The sequence below is a fragment of the Hylobates moloch genome, unplaced genomic scaffold (genome assembly GCF_009828535.3).
Source record: "Hylobates moloch isolate HMO894 unplaced genomic scaffold, HMol_V3 SCAFFOLD_6, whole genome shotgun sequence".
NCBI lineage: Eukaryota > Metazoa > Chordata > Mammalia > Primates > Hylobatidae > Hylobates > Hylobates moloch.
This window is the reverse complement of record NW_026652281.1, coordinates 125,659,255-125,674,260: the sequence shown is the minus strand read 5'-3', so window position 1 is coordinate 125,674,260 and position 15,006 is coordinate 125,659,255. Positions and strand designations below refer to the sequence as shown.

At 39.9% G+C, this 15,006-nt stretch overlaps 1 protein-coding gene and 1 long non-coding RNA gene across 4 annotated transcripts in view; one reads left to right on the top strand and one right to left on the bottom strand.

The window, feature by feature from the left end:
* Nucleotides 1-15,006, top strand: part of HTR4 (5-hydroxytryptamine receptor 4) — a 187,270-nt gene that overhangs the window by 85,554 nt on the left and 86,710 nt on the right. For all 3 annotated transcript variants that reach the window (XM_058440304.1, XM_032158301.2, XM_032158300.2), the window contains 2 exons: nucleotides 11,502-11,627; nucleotides 13,205-13,405. In XM_058440304.1, the coding sequence (XP_058296287.1) occupies nucleotides 11,502-11,627; nucleotides 13,205-13,405 (327 nt within the window). The remainder of the gene's footprint in view (nucleotides 1-11,501; nucleotides 11,628-13,204; nucleotides 13,406-15,006) is intronic.
* Nucleotides 1,549-6,966, bottom strand: LOC131383730 (uncharacterized). Its single transcript, XR_009213972.1, has 4 exons — nucleotides 6,900-6,966; nucleotides 6,399-6,501; nucleotides 4,991-5,067; nucleotides 1,549-1,960 (listed from the first exon to the last, which is right to left on the bottom strand). It is a non-coding gene; the product is annotated as an uncharacterized LOC131383730 (long non-coding RNA).

Below are 15,006 nucleotides of genomic sequence, written 5' to 3'. Positions count from 1 at the left end.
CTGTAGCTGTTGGCTCAGTTCCACTTTTGGAAAATGGGTTTTCTTAAAGAGAGACCACCTCTGAGGTCTAATTTACTAGCACTATTATTTGGCATTTCATTTCCAAGAAGAATTGAATCCTTAGTGGTTAACATGCTGTGCAGCAGTGGGTATCTCCCCAGATGTAGATCTCACCTTGCCTATCTATCCTGCCTTGGCTTCACATTCAGGCATGGTCTCAGAAAACAGTGTCTTTCATCCTGAAATCCTTTGTATTCCTTACAGCTTTTAACTCCATTATACGCTATATAGACAGATCCTCTTTGGGCTTTGAAGTTTGTTTCATGCCCATTATGTGTGATATTTGAGGTTCTTGAAAAGTCTATTAAGATTTTGCCTCAAGAATTTTACTCTGCATGTTTGCAGTTCAAAACTACCTAACCTTCACCAGCTGTGCACCAACCACCTCCTTGCCCTCCTGTCGTTGTCTATAGGGTTTTCAAAAAACATCAAACAGAATTATTTTAGAATTACATAAAAACTCCATTATACATAATTTCCATCCTATAAGGTTTATTCCTTTTTTCTCCTACCATTTTCTATAGCCAGCACATTTTACAACACATATTATAAGCTGTCATCATCAGCATTTTGAGTCTTAAGTTTCTAGACAAAAAGCGCAACTTATAGCATGTGTTTTTTTAAAGGAAATATACTCACTTCTAAGTAAGCATGTTTAAAATTTAGTAGGAGAAATACTGGACTTGCAATAAAAATATGTGGGTTTAAATCCCAGCTTCACCACTTAATAGTTACAAAATATTACGTCTCTTAACCATGCTGAGCTCCAGCCTCTTCTGAAAAGGGGACATTATGATATTACATCACATGATAATGATAATTATGAAGATTGAATTAGCCAACATGAAAAATCTTCCAGGTGTATTGTTTGCCATATGGTAGGTGCTCAGTACATCAATGTCAAAACCAACCCACTTCCAAGGAAGACATTTCAAAGTGAGAAGCGGAAGAAAATAATTTGCAAAGGCAGAATGGAGGTTAAGATTAAGGGCATCCCTTGTAAGGTTCTAGGTCAGTGGTCCTCAAAGTGTGGTCCCAAGACCAGCATCGACATCAGCATTACCTGGGAACTTGCTAAAAATGCAAAGTTTTGGTCTTCACCCAAGATGCACTAAATTAGAAAGTGTGGGTGGGTTCAGCAGTCTGTGTTTTAACCAAGCCCTCCAGATGATCCTAGTGTTTGCTGGTGATTTTGAAGCACCACTGCTCTGATGCTTCATATTATGGAATAAGGCTATGCAAACTATCTTATTTAATCCTCCTCTTTTTTTTTTTAAAAGCTTTCTGTAAAAAAGAAAAAAGAAAAGAAAAAACGTTAACTGGGAGACCTGAGAACTTAGTACAAGAACCCAAAGTAATATAAGCCAAATCATAAGAAATATTTTCTCCCTCAGAAAGGATTTCTACTTAATTCAAAATATAGGATTTCAAATAAGTGTAACATCTAGAACACATCTAGAATATGGAAATAAATGAAGACCACACAGATGAGAACAAACAGAAGCAATTTATTTGCATGATAAAGCAAGAGGATCAGCCACCATCCTTGGAATTTAGCAAAGTCTCAAAGACAGGCAGGGGAGTAAAAAAGCTTTATAAGCAGGGAAAAGAAGGTTTCTGCTATCTTCTGACTGGAGGTTGTTGGCACAATGAAGCAGGAAGTGCACTAACAAGCAGTGAGGCATCTTACGTAATTGCTTTGGGGAGCAGCGTCTTTGGGGTTCTGTTGTTAGTCTTGAGTTGGAAGCAGGTAAGAGGGTTAAAAAAGGGGGAAGCTAGCTCGCAGTCATTGAACAAGTCCTGATCGTTCTGGGCTGGCTGCCAGAGATTGTCCATCAGAGTTTTATTGTTACACATGGTCTGGCCATTGTCCATGTGTATGTTTAGTCTCTCAAGAAACCTAGGGGGAAAGAGTGCATGTATTTAAAGGAAATGATATATACTTTAAAACAATTACATAGTATTGCTCAGGTTATTTGTTATAAGGAAAAACAACATATTCATGGATTCTGTTATTTCTATTTTAAATAAAGAAATATTTGAAAAATTAACTTACATAAGTCATATTAGCAATGCGATTATTATCTGAGTTTGTCTCTCCTATATGTTAAACTCAGATTTTGTTCATGGCCAGTAATAAAGGTAATGAAGAAGCCACACACATATAATTACAGATGGTCCCCGACATGACGGTTTGACTTAAGAATTTTTTACTTTACCATCATGTAAAAGCAATATAAAACCAAACACCACATGTTCTCACTCATAGGTGGGAATTGAACAATGAGAACTCATGGACACGGGAAGGGGAACATCACACTCCAGGGACTGTTGTGGGGTGGGGGGAGGGGGGAGGGACAGCATTAGGAGATATACCTAATGCTAAATGACGAGTTAATGGGTGCAGCAAAACAACATGGCACATGGATACATATGTAACAAACCTGCACATTGTGCACATGTACCCTAAAACCTAAAGTATAATAATAAAAAAAAGCAATATGCATTCAGTGGAAACTGTATTACAAATATTGAATTTTGATCTTTTCCCAGGATAGCAATATGCTGTATGATATACCATCTTACCTTGCCTGGCAGCAGCAGTGAGCTACAACTCTCAATCAGTCAGGTGATCATGAAGGTAAACAACCTATACTCTACAGAGTAGTCTGCTGCCAGATGACTTTGCCCAACTCTAGGCCCATGTAAGCTTTCTGAGCACATTTAAGATAGGCTAGGCTGTTACAATGTTCTATAGGTTAGGTGCATTAAATGCATTTTCCATTTACAATGTGTTCAACTTAAATGGGTTTACTGGGAGGTAACCCCATCATAAGTCTAGGAACATCTGTACTTGTAATAAATGATGTATACTGTCAAAACAAAAATTGCACCGGATGAAGTTAAACAGGTAAAGATGACTTTTTTCTTTTCCAAGGCTATGGCAATAGGGAGAGAGACCAGAATGCAATCTGACTTCAACTTCACTGCAACAAAGGACAGGAGAGTTTTTAAGAAATAGAGTGGGGGGAAGGGATTACCTAATGTGCTACCTAATTAGCCTTACCCAAAGGATAAGTAAACTTTCTCATATCTTCATGACAAGAGATGGTTTTACAACTTGGAACAAGGTGTCCACCTAAGTTAGGCTGTTCGCTCCCACACAGACTGAGAGATAGGAGCACTATATTTCTTGATGATTTCCTTTCAAAGGGAAAGGAAAAGTTCTTGAGAATGACAGTCCCAGCTTGTAAAACTGGTGAGTATCTTTCATTTACATCTCAAAGTGTTAGAGAAAGAATTTGCAGTTACAAATTTTCTAAAGTAAATGCTCTAAGAAAAGGGAGTCCAGAGCCTGGAGTCAGGAAGAAGGCTGCCTAAAGTTTAGTCAAGCTAAGTGGAACGTTAAGGCCCTCTTGGTTAATATTCAATCTTTTATCAGTATAGAAACCAACAGGGACCTTACATTTAAGGTTAATAAAATTCTCACTAGAAAAAAATTATTCAATTTTAGACAGGCTCTCTTGTAAGTCAGAATGCCCTTGTACTCTTCTCCTAACTGTTGATTGGTAAGAAAATGAAACATTATTTTCTTTAATTTAAATGTAATTCCTTTGCAAAAGACTGTGCAGGGCTGGGCAGGAAGGGTGAAAGAAATACTTGGATAGGGAGTAATGGGGGCTTTTGTGGATGTGCTGTGTATATTTTCAAGAATGTTTCTTGTGTACATGACACTCCTAACAGGTGGGAGAGGAGGCACTTACTGCGGAGATCATTGGTGCAATGGTGGAGCCCTCTGGTCTAACATAATTTTATTGCAAAGTTCGATACATAAAAAGATAAAGAGAAAAAGTACTCTAGTTTCCCTGCCTCCTTGCTTCCTGTCATTCTTAGGAGTGATCTTGAAGTAGTTCCAGGGAAGTATCAAGAATATATATATTTATATATTCCTAATATATATATTATACATACATATATTCACTTGAAATGTTCCTCTTGGCTTCCAAAATACCACTCTCATCTGATGTCCTCAGAACATCCTGGATAGTCTTTCGCAGTCTCCTCTTCTGGTTCTACCTTCTCTACTGCACATCTCAGTACTGCCGTTCATCGAGACCCTGACCCTCTTCTTGGGTGATCACATCCTTCCTCAGTTCTCTAAATCCCATAGAAGTGCTGGCAATTCCAAGTGTGTATCTCCTGCCCAGTCATCCCTCTGAGCTCCAGACACACACACATCCAATTGCCTACTTGACGTCTTCACTTGAATGTCTTATAGGTATCTCACACTTCATGTGTTTCACCCATCTCATTAAATTGTACCAACATTTATTCATATATGCAATTCTAAAGTACGGCGTTTGTTTGTGCTTCTTCCCACTCACTCATGGAATCTATTTTTCTTATCTATCTCTTTACTCCCCAAATAAACCTTTATTCCACCCACTTCTCTCCATCTCCCCAGCCACCATGCTACTTTTAACTACCATCTTCTTTTACCTGGACTCCTGCAGAAACCCCTGGCCTGTTATCACCCCCGCCCCCATGTCATTACTCTGCATACATCACTTCTGTGTCTTCTCATTGATCTTCCAACAGAACATAAATTTCCCCCTAGAGCACAAAAAAGTCCTCAGGGTCTGGCTTCGGACTACTTTTCTGAGCTCATCTCGGATGCTTAGAACCTTGCTCATTTCCCCTGTGATAGTGAACATGAAAAATCTTTTCTGTCTCAGGGCTTTTGCAGTTGCTCTTCCCTTTGAATGCAATGTGCTTATCCTGGTTCCTCTGACTTCCAAATTCTCTGCATTCATCAGAACTCAGTTGAATGTCACCTCCAGTGTTTCCCAACCACCTAACATTTCTCTCTAAGCCAGCGTGTTTTCTATCATAATGTCATGTTTACGCCTTTTATACTTTGCTACTCCACCTGTGACTCAGGAACCAGCAGCATCAGCAATTCCTACGGGTCTGTGAGAATTGCAGAATCCCAGACCCTGCCTCAGCCTAAAAAAAAATCAGAATCTGCATTTTATCAAGATCCTCAGTGGATTAATATAAACATTAATATTTGGGAAATGGAACTCAGAAGAACTGATCACAAACTGTATTTATTTCTTTAATTGTGCATTTGCTTATGTCTGTTTCCATCCATACTGTGAACCCCATGAGGTCAGGAAATTTGTCCATTTTCTTTACTATTGAATCTAGTACTCAGCACAGTGCTTGGTATATAGTTGGCACTCAATATATATTTGATGAATGAGAAATTTAGTCTAACTTTCTCAATTGATCCATGAAGAAACTGAGGCTCAGAAAAATCAAGTGAATTTTTTGAAGTCCTACAGCTGTTTATGAACAAAACCAGTGCAAAAAGCCCACAAAAAATAACAACAAAGGCTGGGCGCGGTGGCTCATGCCTGTAATCCCAGCTCTTTGGGAGGCCAAGGCAGGCGGATCACCTGAGGTCAGGAGTTCAAGACCAGCCTGACCCACATGGCGAAACCCTGTCTCTACTAAAAATACAAAAATTAGCTGGGTGGGGTGGCAGGTGCCTGTAATCCCAGCTACTCGGGAAGCTGAGGCAGGAGAATCACTTGAACCCAGGAGGCAGAGGTTGCAGTGAACTGAGATTGTGCCACTGCACTCCAGCTTGGGGGACAGGGCAAGACTCTGTCTCAAAAATAAATAAATAAATAACAACAAAAAATGTTCTTGACTCTCCAGAAAGTATGAGAGAGAGAGAGTGCGTGTGTGTGTGTGTGTGTGTGTGACAAAGTATAACCTAAGATTTCCTTTGCTATTGTCTCTATCATTATTAATAACAATAATCACTTATTTATCATACTTTATCATTCACGGTCCATTTTCACGTATACTAACCTATGTGGAAATTTACCCAGAATTTGTGTCTTTATATTTTCTTTCATGAAGAGCAGAGAAAATGGCAAACCCAGCCCACAAGTTTGTGGAGTTTATTAATGGATCAAAAGATCACAGAGAAAGCAAAAAAGAAGAGAAAGTAAAATTTCTCATAAGAATAGCTGTCAACGAACCAATTTAGTGGAGTGGACAGCTCTTCAGCCAGATGAAAGCTATCCAGTTGTGGTTGACAGGATTGCTTGAGGGTGTCAGAGGCAACCCAAGGACCTAACACGAATTTTGCAGAAGTGGTTTGGAATTTATTTTAATTGTCGTTACTGGACTTACTTTTAGTTCAATGGACAGTTCTGCCTAATTAAAAAAGCTTCTTCTATGCTTAAATTTTGCTCGTCACTCCTAGTTTAAAGTTAAGCTATTTCTAACTCCTAATTGGCATGCCACAAATGAACCATTACCTTGAACTTGGTGCTCTCTAACCCTGACATTCCCGCTTGGTTCAAAATGTACCTTCTCTGGAGCCAGAGATGTTCATCACAGACGCTCTGAATCTGTTTTCTTCTTTTACAAGAGGAAAGACAGTACAAGAGAGATTATTCTAATGGTGGTGGTTTTGTTGATGGAGAATTCATGTTATAAGGATATGTTTAAATCATAGTCCATAGACAAAAAAGCGACCTAAAAGAGCCAGGCCAGCCTGCCCCCAATACAGGAGCCCTCTACAGTATCTTGATATGTGGTCACCCAGGAATTCTTTTTTTATATAATGCTAAAATATAAATAATAAAATTTATCATTAATAGATAAAATAAGCATTTTAAGCATACAATTTAGTGATATTAAGCCCCAAAAGAGAATGAGATCATGTCCTTTGCAGCAACATCGATGGAGCTGGAGGCCATTATCCTAAGAAAACTAACAGAGGAACAGAAAATCAAATTCAGCATGTTCTTACTTACAAGTGGGAGCTGAACACTGAGTACATTACAGACACAAAGAAGGAACAACAGACCCTGGGACCTACGTGAGGGTGGAAGGTGGGAGGAGGGTGGGGATCAAGAAACTACCTATCAAACAATGCTTATTACATGGGTGATGAAATAATCTGTACAGCAAACCGCCTGTATAACAAACCTGCACATGTACCTCTGGACCTAAAATAAAAAGCTAAAAAAAGAACATTCACAATGGTGTGCAACCACTACAACTATCCACTTCCGGAATTTTTTCATCATTCCAAACACTCTATACTTCTTAAATGATAACTTCGCATTCACCTGTGCTCCCAGTCCCTGATAACTACTTTTCTATTTTATTTCCTTATGAATTTGCTGAGTCTAGAATCCTCATGTAAGTGGAATCACAATATTTCTCCTTTTGTGTGTGGTTTATTTATTTCACTTATTTATTTGTTTCATCTATTTTTAAGGTTCATCCATGTGGTAGCATGTATCAAAACTTCATTCCTGGCCGGGCGCAGTGGCTCATGCCTGTAATCCCAGCACTTTGGGAGGCCGAGGCGGGCGGATCACCTGAGGTCAGAAGTTTAAGACCAGCCTGACCAACATGGAGAAACCCCGTCTCTACTAAAAATACAAAATTAGCCAGGCATGGTGGCATATTCCTGTAATCCCAGATACTTGGAAGCCCGAGGCAGAAGAATCACTTGAACCCAGGAGGCAGAGGTTGCGGTGAGCCAAGATCACGCCATTGCACTTCAGCCTGGGCAACAAGAGCGAAACTCTGTCTCAAAAACAACAACAACAACAAACTTTATTCCTTTTTATAGAGAAATAAAATTAAGTAGTATGTATATACCACATTCTATTTATTCACTTATCTATTAATGGAAACTTGGGCTGTGTTCACCTTTGGGCTCTTGTGAATAATGCTGCTATAGACTGTTGGTATACAAGTGTCTGTTTATATCCCTGCTTTCAATTCTTTTGGGTGTACCCCTGGGATTGAATTGAGGGATCACATAGGCATTCTACATTTAACCTTTAGAGAAACCATCAAACTTGTTTTTCACAGTGGCTGTAGCATTTTACATGCCTGCCAGCAATGCACAGGTGTTTCAATTTCCCCACATTCACGCTAACACTTGTTGTTTTTTATTCGTTGTTTTATTTTTTATAATTGCCATCCTAATGAGTGCAAATTAGTATCTCATTGCCATTCAGGTATTCTTAAACACTTTCTGTGCCAGGGAGCACAAAACAACACCAGGAAGCTATTGCAGATCATCTTTAATTGTTAGAAGGCTCTTATTATCTAGTACTAAATCTTGCCTCCCTGTCAGTGACTCTAATTCATTACACATCAGAGTCACTTGGGAGCTTTTAAAAATTTCTCTATCCAGGCTGTAACTCAGACCAATTAAATCAGCACCTCTGAGGGTGGATTCCCAGAATCAGCATTTTTTAAAGCTCCTCCGGTAACTTAAATATGCAGGTAAGGCTGGGAACCACTGCTTAAAGTTCACCCACTGGTCTTAGTTAGCCTCACAACCTGTGATAACCTTATCATTAAACCTTCTCTGACATCCTTTATTAAATAGCCAGTCTGCAATCCCCCACGGGCCATCCAGTCCTCCTTACCCTCCTAGATATTTTTTTTGCCATGGACTGTACTATTAGCTGACACCTTACATACTGTCTCATGCATCTGTTTATTGTCTGTTTTGCTCTCTGTTTTGCTTATTGCTGTTTCCCTAGGACATACAACAATGCCTAACACAGAGTAGGTGCTCAGAAATTGTTAAATGAATGAATATGTAAATCTACTCTTATTTCAAATGACAGCGCTCAGATAGCTGAAAGTAGCTTTTGCATTTCATCTCTTGGCCTTCTTATCTCTAGGTGAAATCTCTATACTTTCAACCAGGCTTCAAAGACATTGGATAATAAATATAACCATTATGAGCACAATATATCTCTCTTTCACTGAATCAGCAAGTAATTGAGCACTTACTATGTAATGCATCATCTACATATGTAATATTAATACATAGTATTACATGTACATTAATACATACTGTAGACTAGACATTGTGCCAGACACTGGAGATTGTAGTGAAAAAGATAACCAAAGTCAATCTGTGGAATTGGGGCACAGACAATCAATAACAGAAGTCATTTCAGATAACAGTAAATGCTGTAAAGAAAATGAAAAATGTTTGTTGGCTGTGGTACATTAAGTGGGGGTTAAATTTAATCTGAGGCCTGAATGACAAGAAGTCTGTCACTGAAGAATCATTCCAAGAAGAAGGCACCTCAAATACAGAGGCCCTGGGGGTGGAAGAGATGAGTTTCAGAGGGGCCGTTAGTCTCTAAGAAGGACAGGGAAAAGAACCACCATCACCTCCTTTGTTAGTGCTTTAACTCAACTAACATGACCTAAGATCAAATGAGTTTTTGGTGGCCACATCAGCCTATTAAGGTCTTTTTCCTAAGTGTACAGTTTTCCTCATTGAATTAAATCTTCCCTGTCTGATATTTGTACTGTTGATAGTTAGAACTTAAGTGTAGAAGGGTGATTTAGATAAGCATATCTGGAATTTCTTTTCATCTGAACCTCAGTCACAAACAATCTATCAATCTGCCTGTAAAAACACTTCTCAGCTGAATGGAGGGACTTTCTCATTCTCCAACCACTGCCAGACTGGTTGCTCATTCCCTTTGGCACCTTGTCTTCTGTGCCAGCTTAACAGAAGTTCTGGACAAGGCCAAAGCCAGGACTTTGCAGGCCGCTTTCATTTGGAGAGGGCATGCATCTTAATTTTCAGTCAAAAGAGCTCAGGAAAGACAGAGAATTCTTGATTTTTGGAACTGTGTGTTCTCAGTGATGGGCTCACAGGACAAGCAGCCCCTCCCAGACCAGCCGCTAACATGCTCTGACAAGTCAGCTCTTCTTTCTGGGCCCTGGTTTACCCATATTCAAATGTGGGGTTTGGGTCTCGGACAAACTTGTCCAACCCACGGCCTGTCAGGGAACAGGCAGCCCAGGACAGCTTTTAATGCAGCCCAACCCAATTTATAAACTTTCTTAACACATTATGAGATTTTTTTGCAATTTTTTTTTTTAGCTCATCAGCCATTGTTAGTGTTAGTGTATGATATGTGTGGCCCAAGACAATTCTTCTTCTTCCAATGTGGACCAGGGAAGCCAAAAGATTGGACACCGCTGGTCTAAGAGTTTTAAGATTCTTCGAAACTTCATTAAAAAGAACATTTTATTATACTATAAAAGTTTTTAAAATCCTTATAGCTTCCGAATATTAATCTGCAGATATCGTGCTTTCATTGAAAAACGTTCTTCATTTTCAAGTTAATAAAACAAAATGCCGAGTTTACATGGGGAAGGCAACATTTGTAGACTAAATCAGATGCTGAAATCACAAATTTGAACTGGGAAAACAATGACATATTGTGGGCACTAAAAGAAATGATCAGGGTGGTGAAAGGAGCCACTGAGCTTATTTATTGGCTACTATCTTTCCAACGGACTTCACAGAATCCGAATTCAATTTGTCCAGGTGAACTGATGTAAGAACAACCATTAAACCACAGTCTTTTTTCTCTGGGAGAACCTACCTGTAAGCAGAAGCTTCTGCATGGGCTGGAATGGGACACTGTAACAAGATGGCTTTGCATTCAAGCCAAGCAACTGTATGAATGCAAAGTAACTTGCTCAGTAACAACTGGTTCAAGTTGCTACTGAGCAAGCAGTGGGCTCCTTGCTGATGTTCATAGAAGCCAATACTATGGCCATGGCTTTTGAGGAAAAAAAAAAGGCTTCATTGTAAGTTGATCAGCAAGGAAGCAGGAGGCAAAGCTCAAATCTGTCTCCCTGAGCTGGGGGCTGTGGCAGGTTTTATAGGCAGAGGGTAATAAGGTATGATCTGATTGGATCTTGTGATAAGTTAATGCCAGGAGGATGATCTGACTGGATTATTCCACAAGGTGATGCTAGGGCTCTATATGATTGGATCATGGATCATGCCATGAGATGTCCACTTCTTTATTTGGTCCCCATGCCTTGGTCCAAGCACTTAGGTTTCACCCTGTGGTTGCATGCTTGGTTCATCTGGGCCTGGTCAGTTTAACTTGCAACCTGGGGGTCCATGGCAACTAAAACACAACTCACCATTTTATACACAAAGTTGGACCAGATTGGGCTGCTCCTGCAGTTACAAAGTTACTATCATTCGTTCACTCAGCTTTTGCAATCTAGTTGAGTAGGTGCACAAAATAGGAATCAACCACATATGTCTGAATGCTAGTTGAACTAAATGCCCTGAAGGAAAGCCACAAGTGCTTGGATGGAAAATAACGTTAATTCAACTCTCTAAGCCTCATACTCCTCTTATATAGGAGCTAACCAGGATAAAATGTCAAGCGACAGGTTCAGATTTTGGTGTACATTAAATGCATGATTAATATATGTGTCATCAGCTGATGGTGAAGTTACCTTTCTGAAGGTCAATGATGAAAAGATGAATTTTCTTTCTTGTGTCCCAGAGTTTCATTCAATTCTTTGTGCTGGTGTGTGTCTTTCAGTTCCGAGGAGGGTTTTGGGTCAGTGGAGAAGGTCGTGCTGCTCATGTTTCTCTCGACGGTTATCCTGATGGCCATCTTGGGGAACCTGCTGGTGATGGTGGCTGTGTGCTGGGACAGGCAGCTCAGGTGAGCAGCAGGAGGGAACCTTTTGAGGAAACATAGGAGTTCTGAGCTGTCCCTAGAGAGTTGGGTGTGAATATTTCCATTATAATTTGTAATTAAGAAAGAAAACATTCGGCCAGGCGCGGTGGCTCACGCCTGTAATCCCAGCACTTTGGGAGGCCGAGACGGGCGGATCACGAGGTCAGGAGATCGAGACCATCTTGGCTAACACGGTGAAACCCTGTTTCTACTAAAAATACAAAAAATTAGCCGGGTGTGTTGGCGGGCGCCTGTAGTCCCAGCTACTCAGGAGGCTGAGGCAGGAGAATGGCGAGAACCTGGGAGGCGGAGCTTGCAGTGAGCTGAGATCGCGCCACTGCACTCCAACCTGGGGGACACAGTGAGACTCCATCTCAAAAAAAAAAAAAAAAAAAAGAAAACATTCATGGGAACAACATTTTAAAAATAAAAGGGGAGAAAAAGGGATTGCAATTAATCCTACAACTCTAATATAACCAGTGTAAACACTTCAGTGTATTTCCATCCTGTCATTTTTTTCTTTGTCAAATGTGTTTATAGTTGTGATCACTATATATACAATTGTTGAGAGCACATATAATCTAACCTCCCTATTTTATTAATGGTTTAGGAAAGATGTGGCTCACAAGGGACAGATTTAGAAATTAAACCTGTGTTTTTTGCACTTCCGCTTCATCAGTCTCAACCCTGGCTGTAATTAGAACCACGTGAAGCACTTTTAAAAACTATCATCGTGTGGTATTAATATGTCTCATGTAGTATTTTGGACATAGTTATATTTAAGAAGTTATTTATTACTAAAGTTCAAATCTAATTAGGCATCCTGTATTTTATCTGGTAACCTTTGAGGGGAGAGGTGTTAACTCCCAAGGGTGCCTGAACTAACTGATCTGGGGTGAGACCTCAGCATCAATACTTATTAAAATGCATCAGGTGATTCTAGTGTACAGCCTGGGATGAGAGCCTCTGGGCCATGAGAGTGTATAACGAAGCAGTTCCTCTCTAAGTAAGACATGCACACATCTAATGATGATGCAAATAAAGTGTAAAAGCACAATTCTGACCAGCGTTATAAATGGGAGTACACAGTAGCCAGTCTACTAGTGTAAAATGGTGAACTGTGACTACAGTCACAGGACATACCTTGGGAGAGTTTCCTGAGAATGCCCGACCAAGGACTGATGGGTGGGTGGGATTAACCAGGCAACTTTGGAAGAAAGAACATCTGCAATGGCCCTCAAAAGGGACCTGTATGTGCAGGGGAACTCAGATTAGGGCAGGATGGCCAGAAGGGGGTGGAAAAAAAAGGTTTTGGTATAAGGTAGGTCTGGAGAAGTCAGGAGAGGCTGGACCACGCTGGGTCTTCTCAGCTGTGTTACAAAAGGGGAAATTGAATCTCACGGATACACTAAGCATGTGACTTTTTCTTTCCTCTTTCCCCCTCCCTTCTTTTCTTCTTTCTTTGTTTCCCTTTTCCCTGTTTTTTCTCTTGATCTCTTCTCCCTCCCCTTTTTCCCTTCATCCCTCCCCCTGCCTCCTCTGTTACACTTTTTCACTCACAGGAAAATAAAAACAAATTATTTCATTGTATCTCTTGCTTTTGCGGATCTGCTGGTTTCGGTGCTGGTGATGCCCTTTGGTGCCATTGAGCTGGTTCAAGACATCTGGATTTACGGGGAGATGTTTTGTCTTGTTCGGACATCTCTGGACGTCCTGCTCACAACAGCATCGATTTTTCACCTGTGCTGCATTTCCCTGGATAGGTAAGGACAGAACAATGTGCATAGCAGAGCTCTGTGCTGGAGACAATGACTTGAAGGATATTGGGCAGTGTCTGCCTTTTCTTATTCATTAGAAGAAATGAATCTCAGAGACGTAAATTTGATAATTCAGTTATAGAGTCACTCTCCAGCCTTTGCAGAGGCCCCCTTTTTAGTCAGGCTCTCTCTGAGGCACTGTAGATGCACAGATTAGTAAGACCTAGAACCTGTCTGCAAAGAGTTTGCAATCTAAATAGCAACAGATGTCAGCAATCAAGTTTACTGTAGAGCTCTAAATTTTATACTGATGGCATGAACAAAATTCTGAAGAAGCTGAGCATCAAGAATGAGTACATCTTCCCAGAGGGCAGCAGGGGGGGTTCAGAATGAAAATGCCCTATGTTTGAACATAACCTTTTCTTGAAAATATGTTTCTGTAATAATTTGATATACATATTTATGTGTGTGCATGTAATTGTGGAGACTCTTTTCCAGAAAGTTACAGTAAGCTTTCCAATAATTTTATGTTTTTTTGGACCCAGGTCTAGCATTTCATTCTTGTTGCATAATTTTATTTTCTTTCTTCATATTTGACTTCAAGAGACCTAATGATTTTCATCTTTGCCTCATTTGTTGCAGATTTATGTATTTATCACTTGTATCATCACTATTCATTTTCCAATTCCTGCTAATTTACATTTCATCATGAAGGTAAAATGCAATCTAAAGTCAGATGATTACACAAACATATGCTGTTATCAATGTAGTAGTATCTTAGGGGTTAGCTCTCAGAAAAATATGGGGTACAAATCACATATAATCAGAATTACCAGGGACAGTGATTTCTTACTGTCTCTTGAGTAGCCCAGCAAACCCAAGTTTTCCTCCAGTTTTGGGATAGATCACTTTTTTAAAATTTAGTTTTATTTATTCTTATTTATTTTTTATAGGGACAAGTCTCACTGTGTTACCCAGGCTGGTCTCGAACTACTGTGCTCAAGTTATCCTCAGCCTTTAGCCTCCCAAAGTGCTGGGACTACAGATGTGAGCTATTGTGCTCAGACAATCACTGTTTTTTATTTTTATTTTCATTTATTTTTATTTTTATTTTATTTTATTTTATTTTTATTTTTTGAGACTGAGTCTCGCTCTGTCGCCCAGGCTGGAGTGCAGTGGCGCGATCTTGGCTCACTGCAAGCTCCACCTCCCGGGTTCTTGCCATTCTCCTGCCTCAGCCTCCTGAGTAGCTGGGACTACAGGTGCCCGCCACCAGGCCCAGCTAATTTTTTGTAGAGACAGGTTTTCACCAACAATCACTGTTTTTTTTTTAATTGAAGACTAGGAAAAGTAGTCGACTAAAACTAGAGATTGTGGTATATCTAACATACACACTTTTAAACACTAACATCATAGTCTTCCCAGAGAATTAATCACACTGGGGGAGGTACTTAGAGACTGAAACCAGCTGAGGGGACAGCAGGTTCATCTCCTATTTCATGGGACTTATGTGCATTGATTGGAATGGTAGTCATAATGGCCTGCTGTATTTAAATTGCTTTCTCTTTTGCTCTGCCAAGAACATATAGTTGAATATGCTTAAGTTA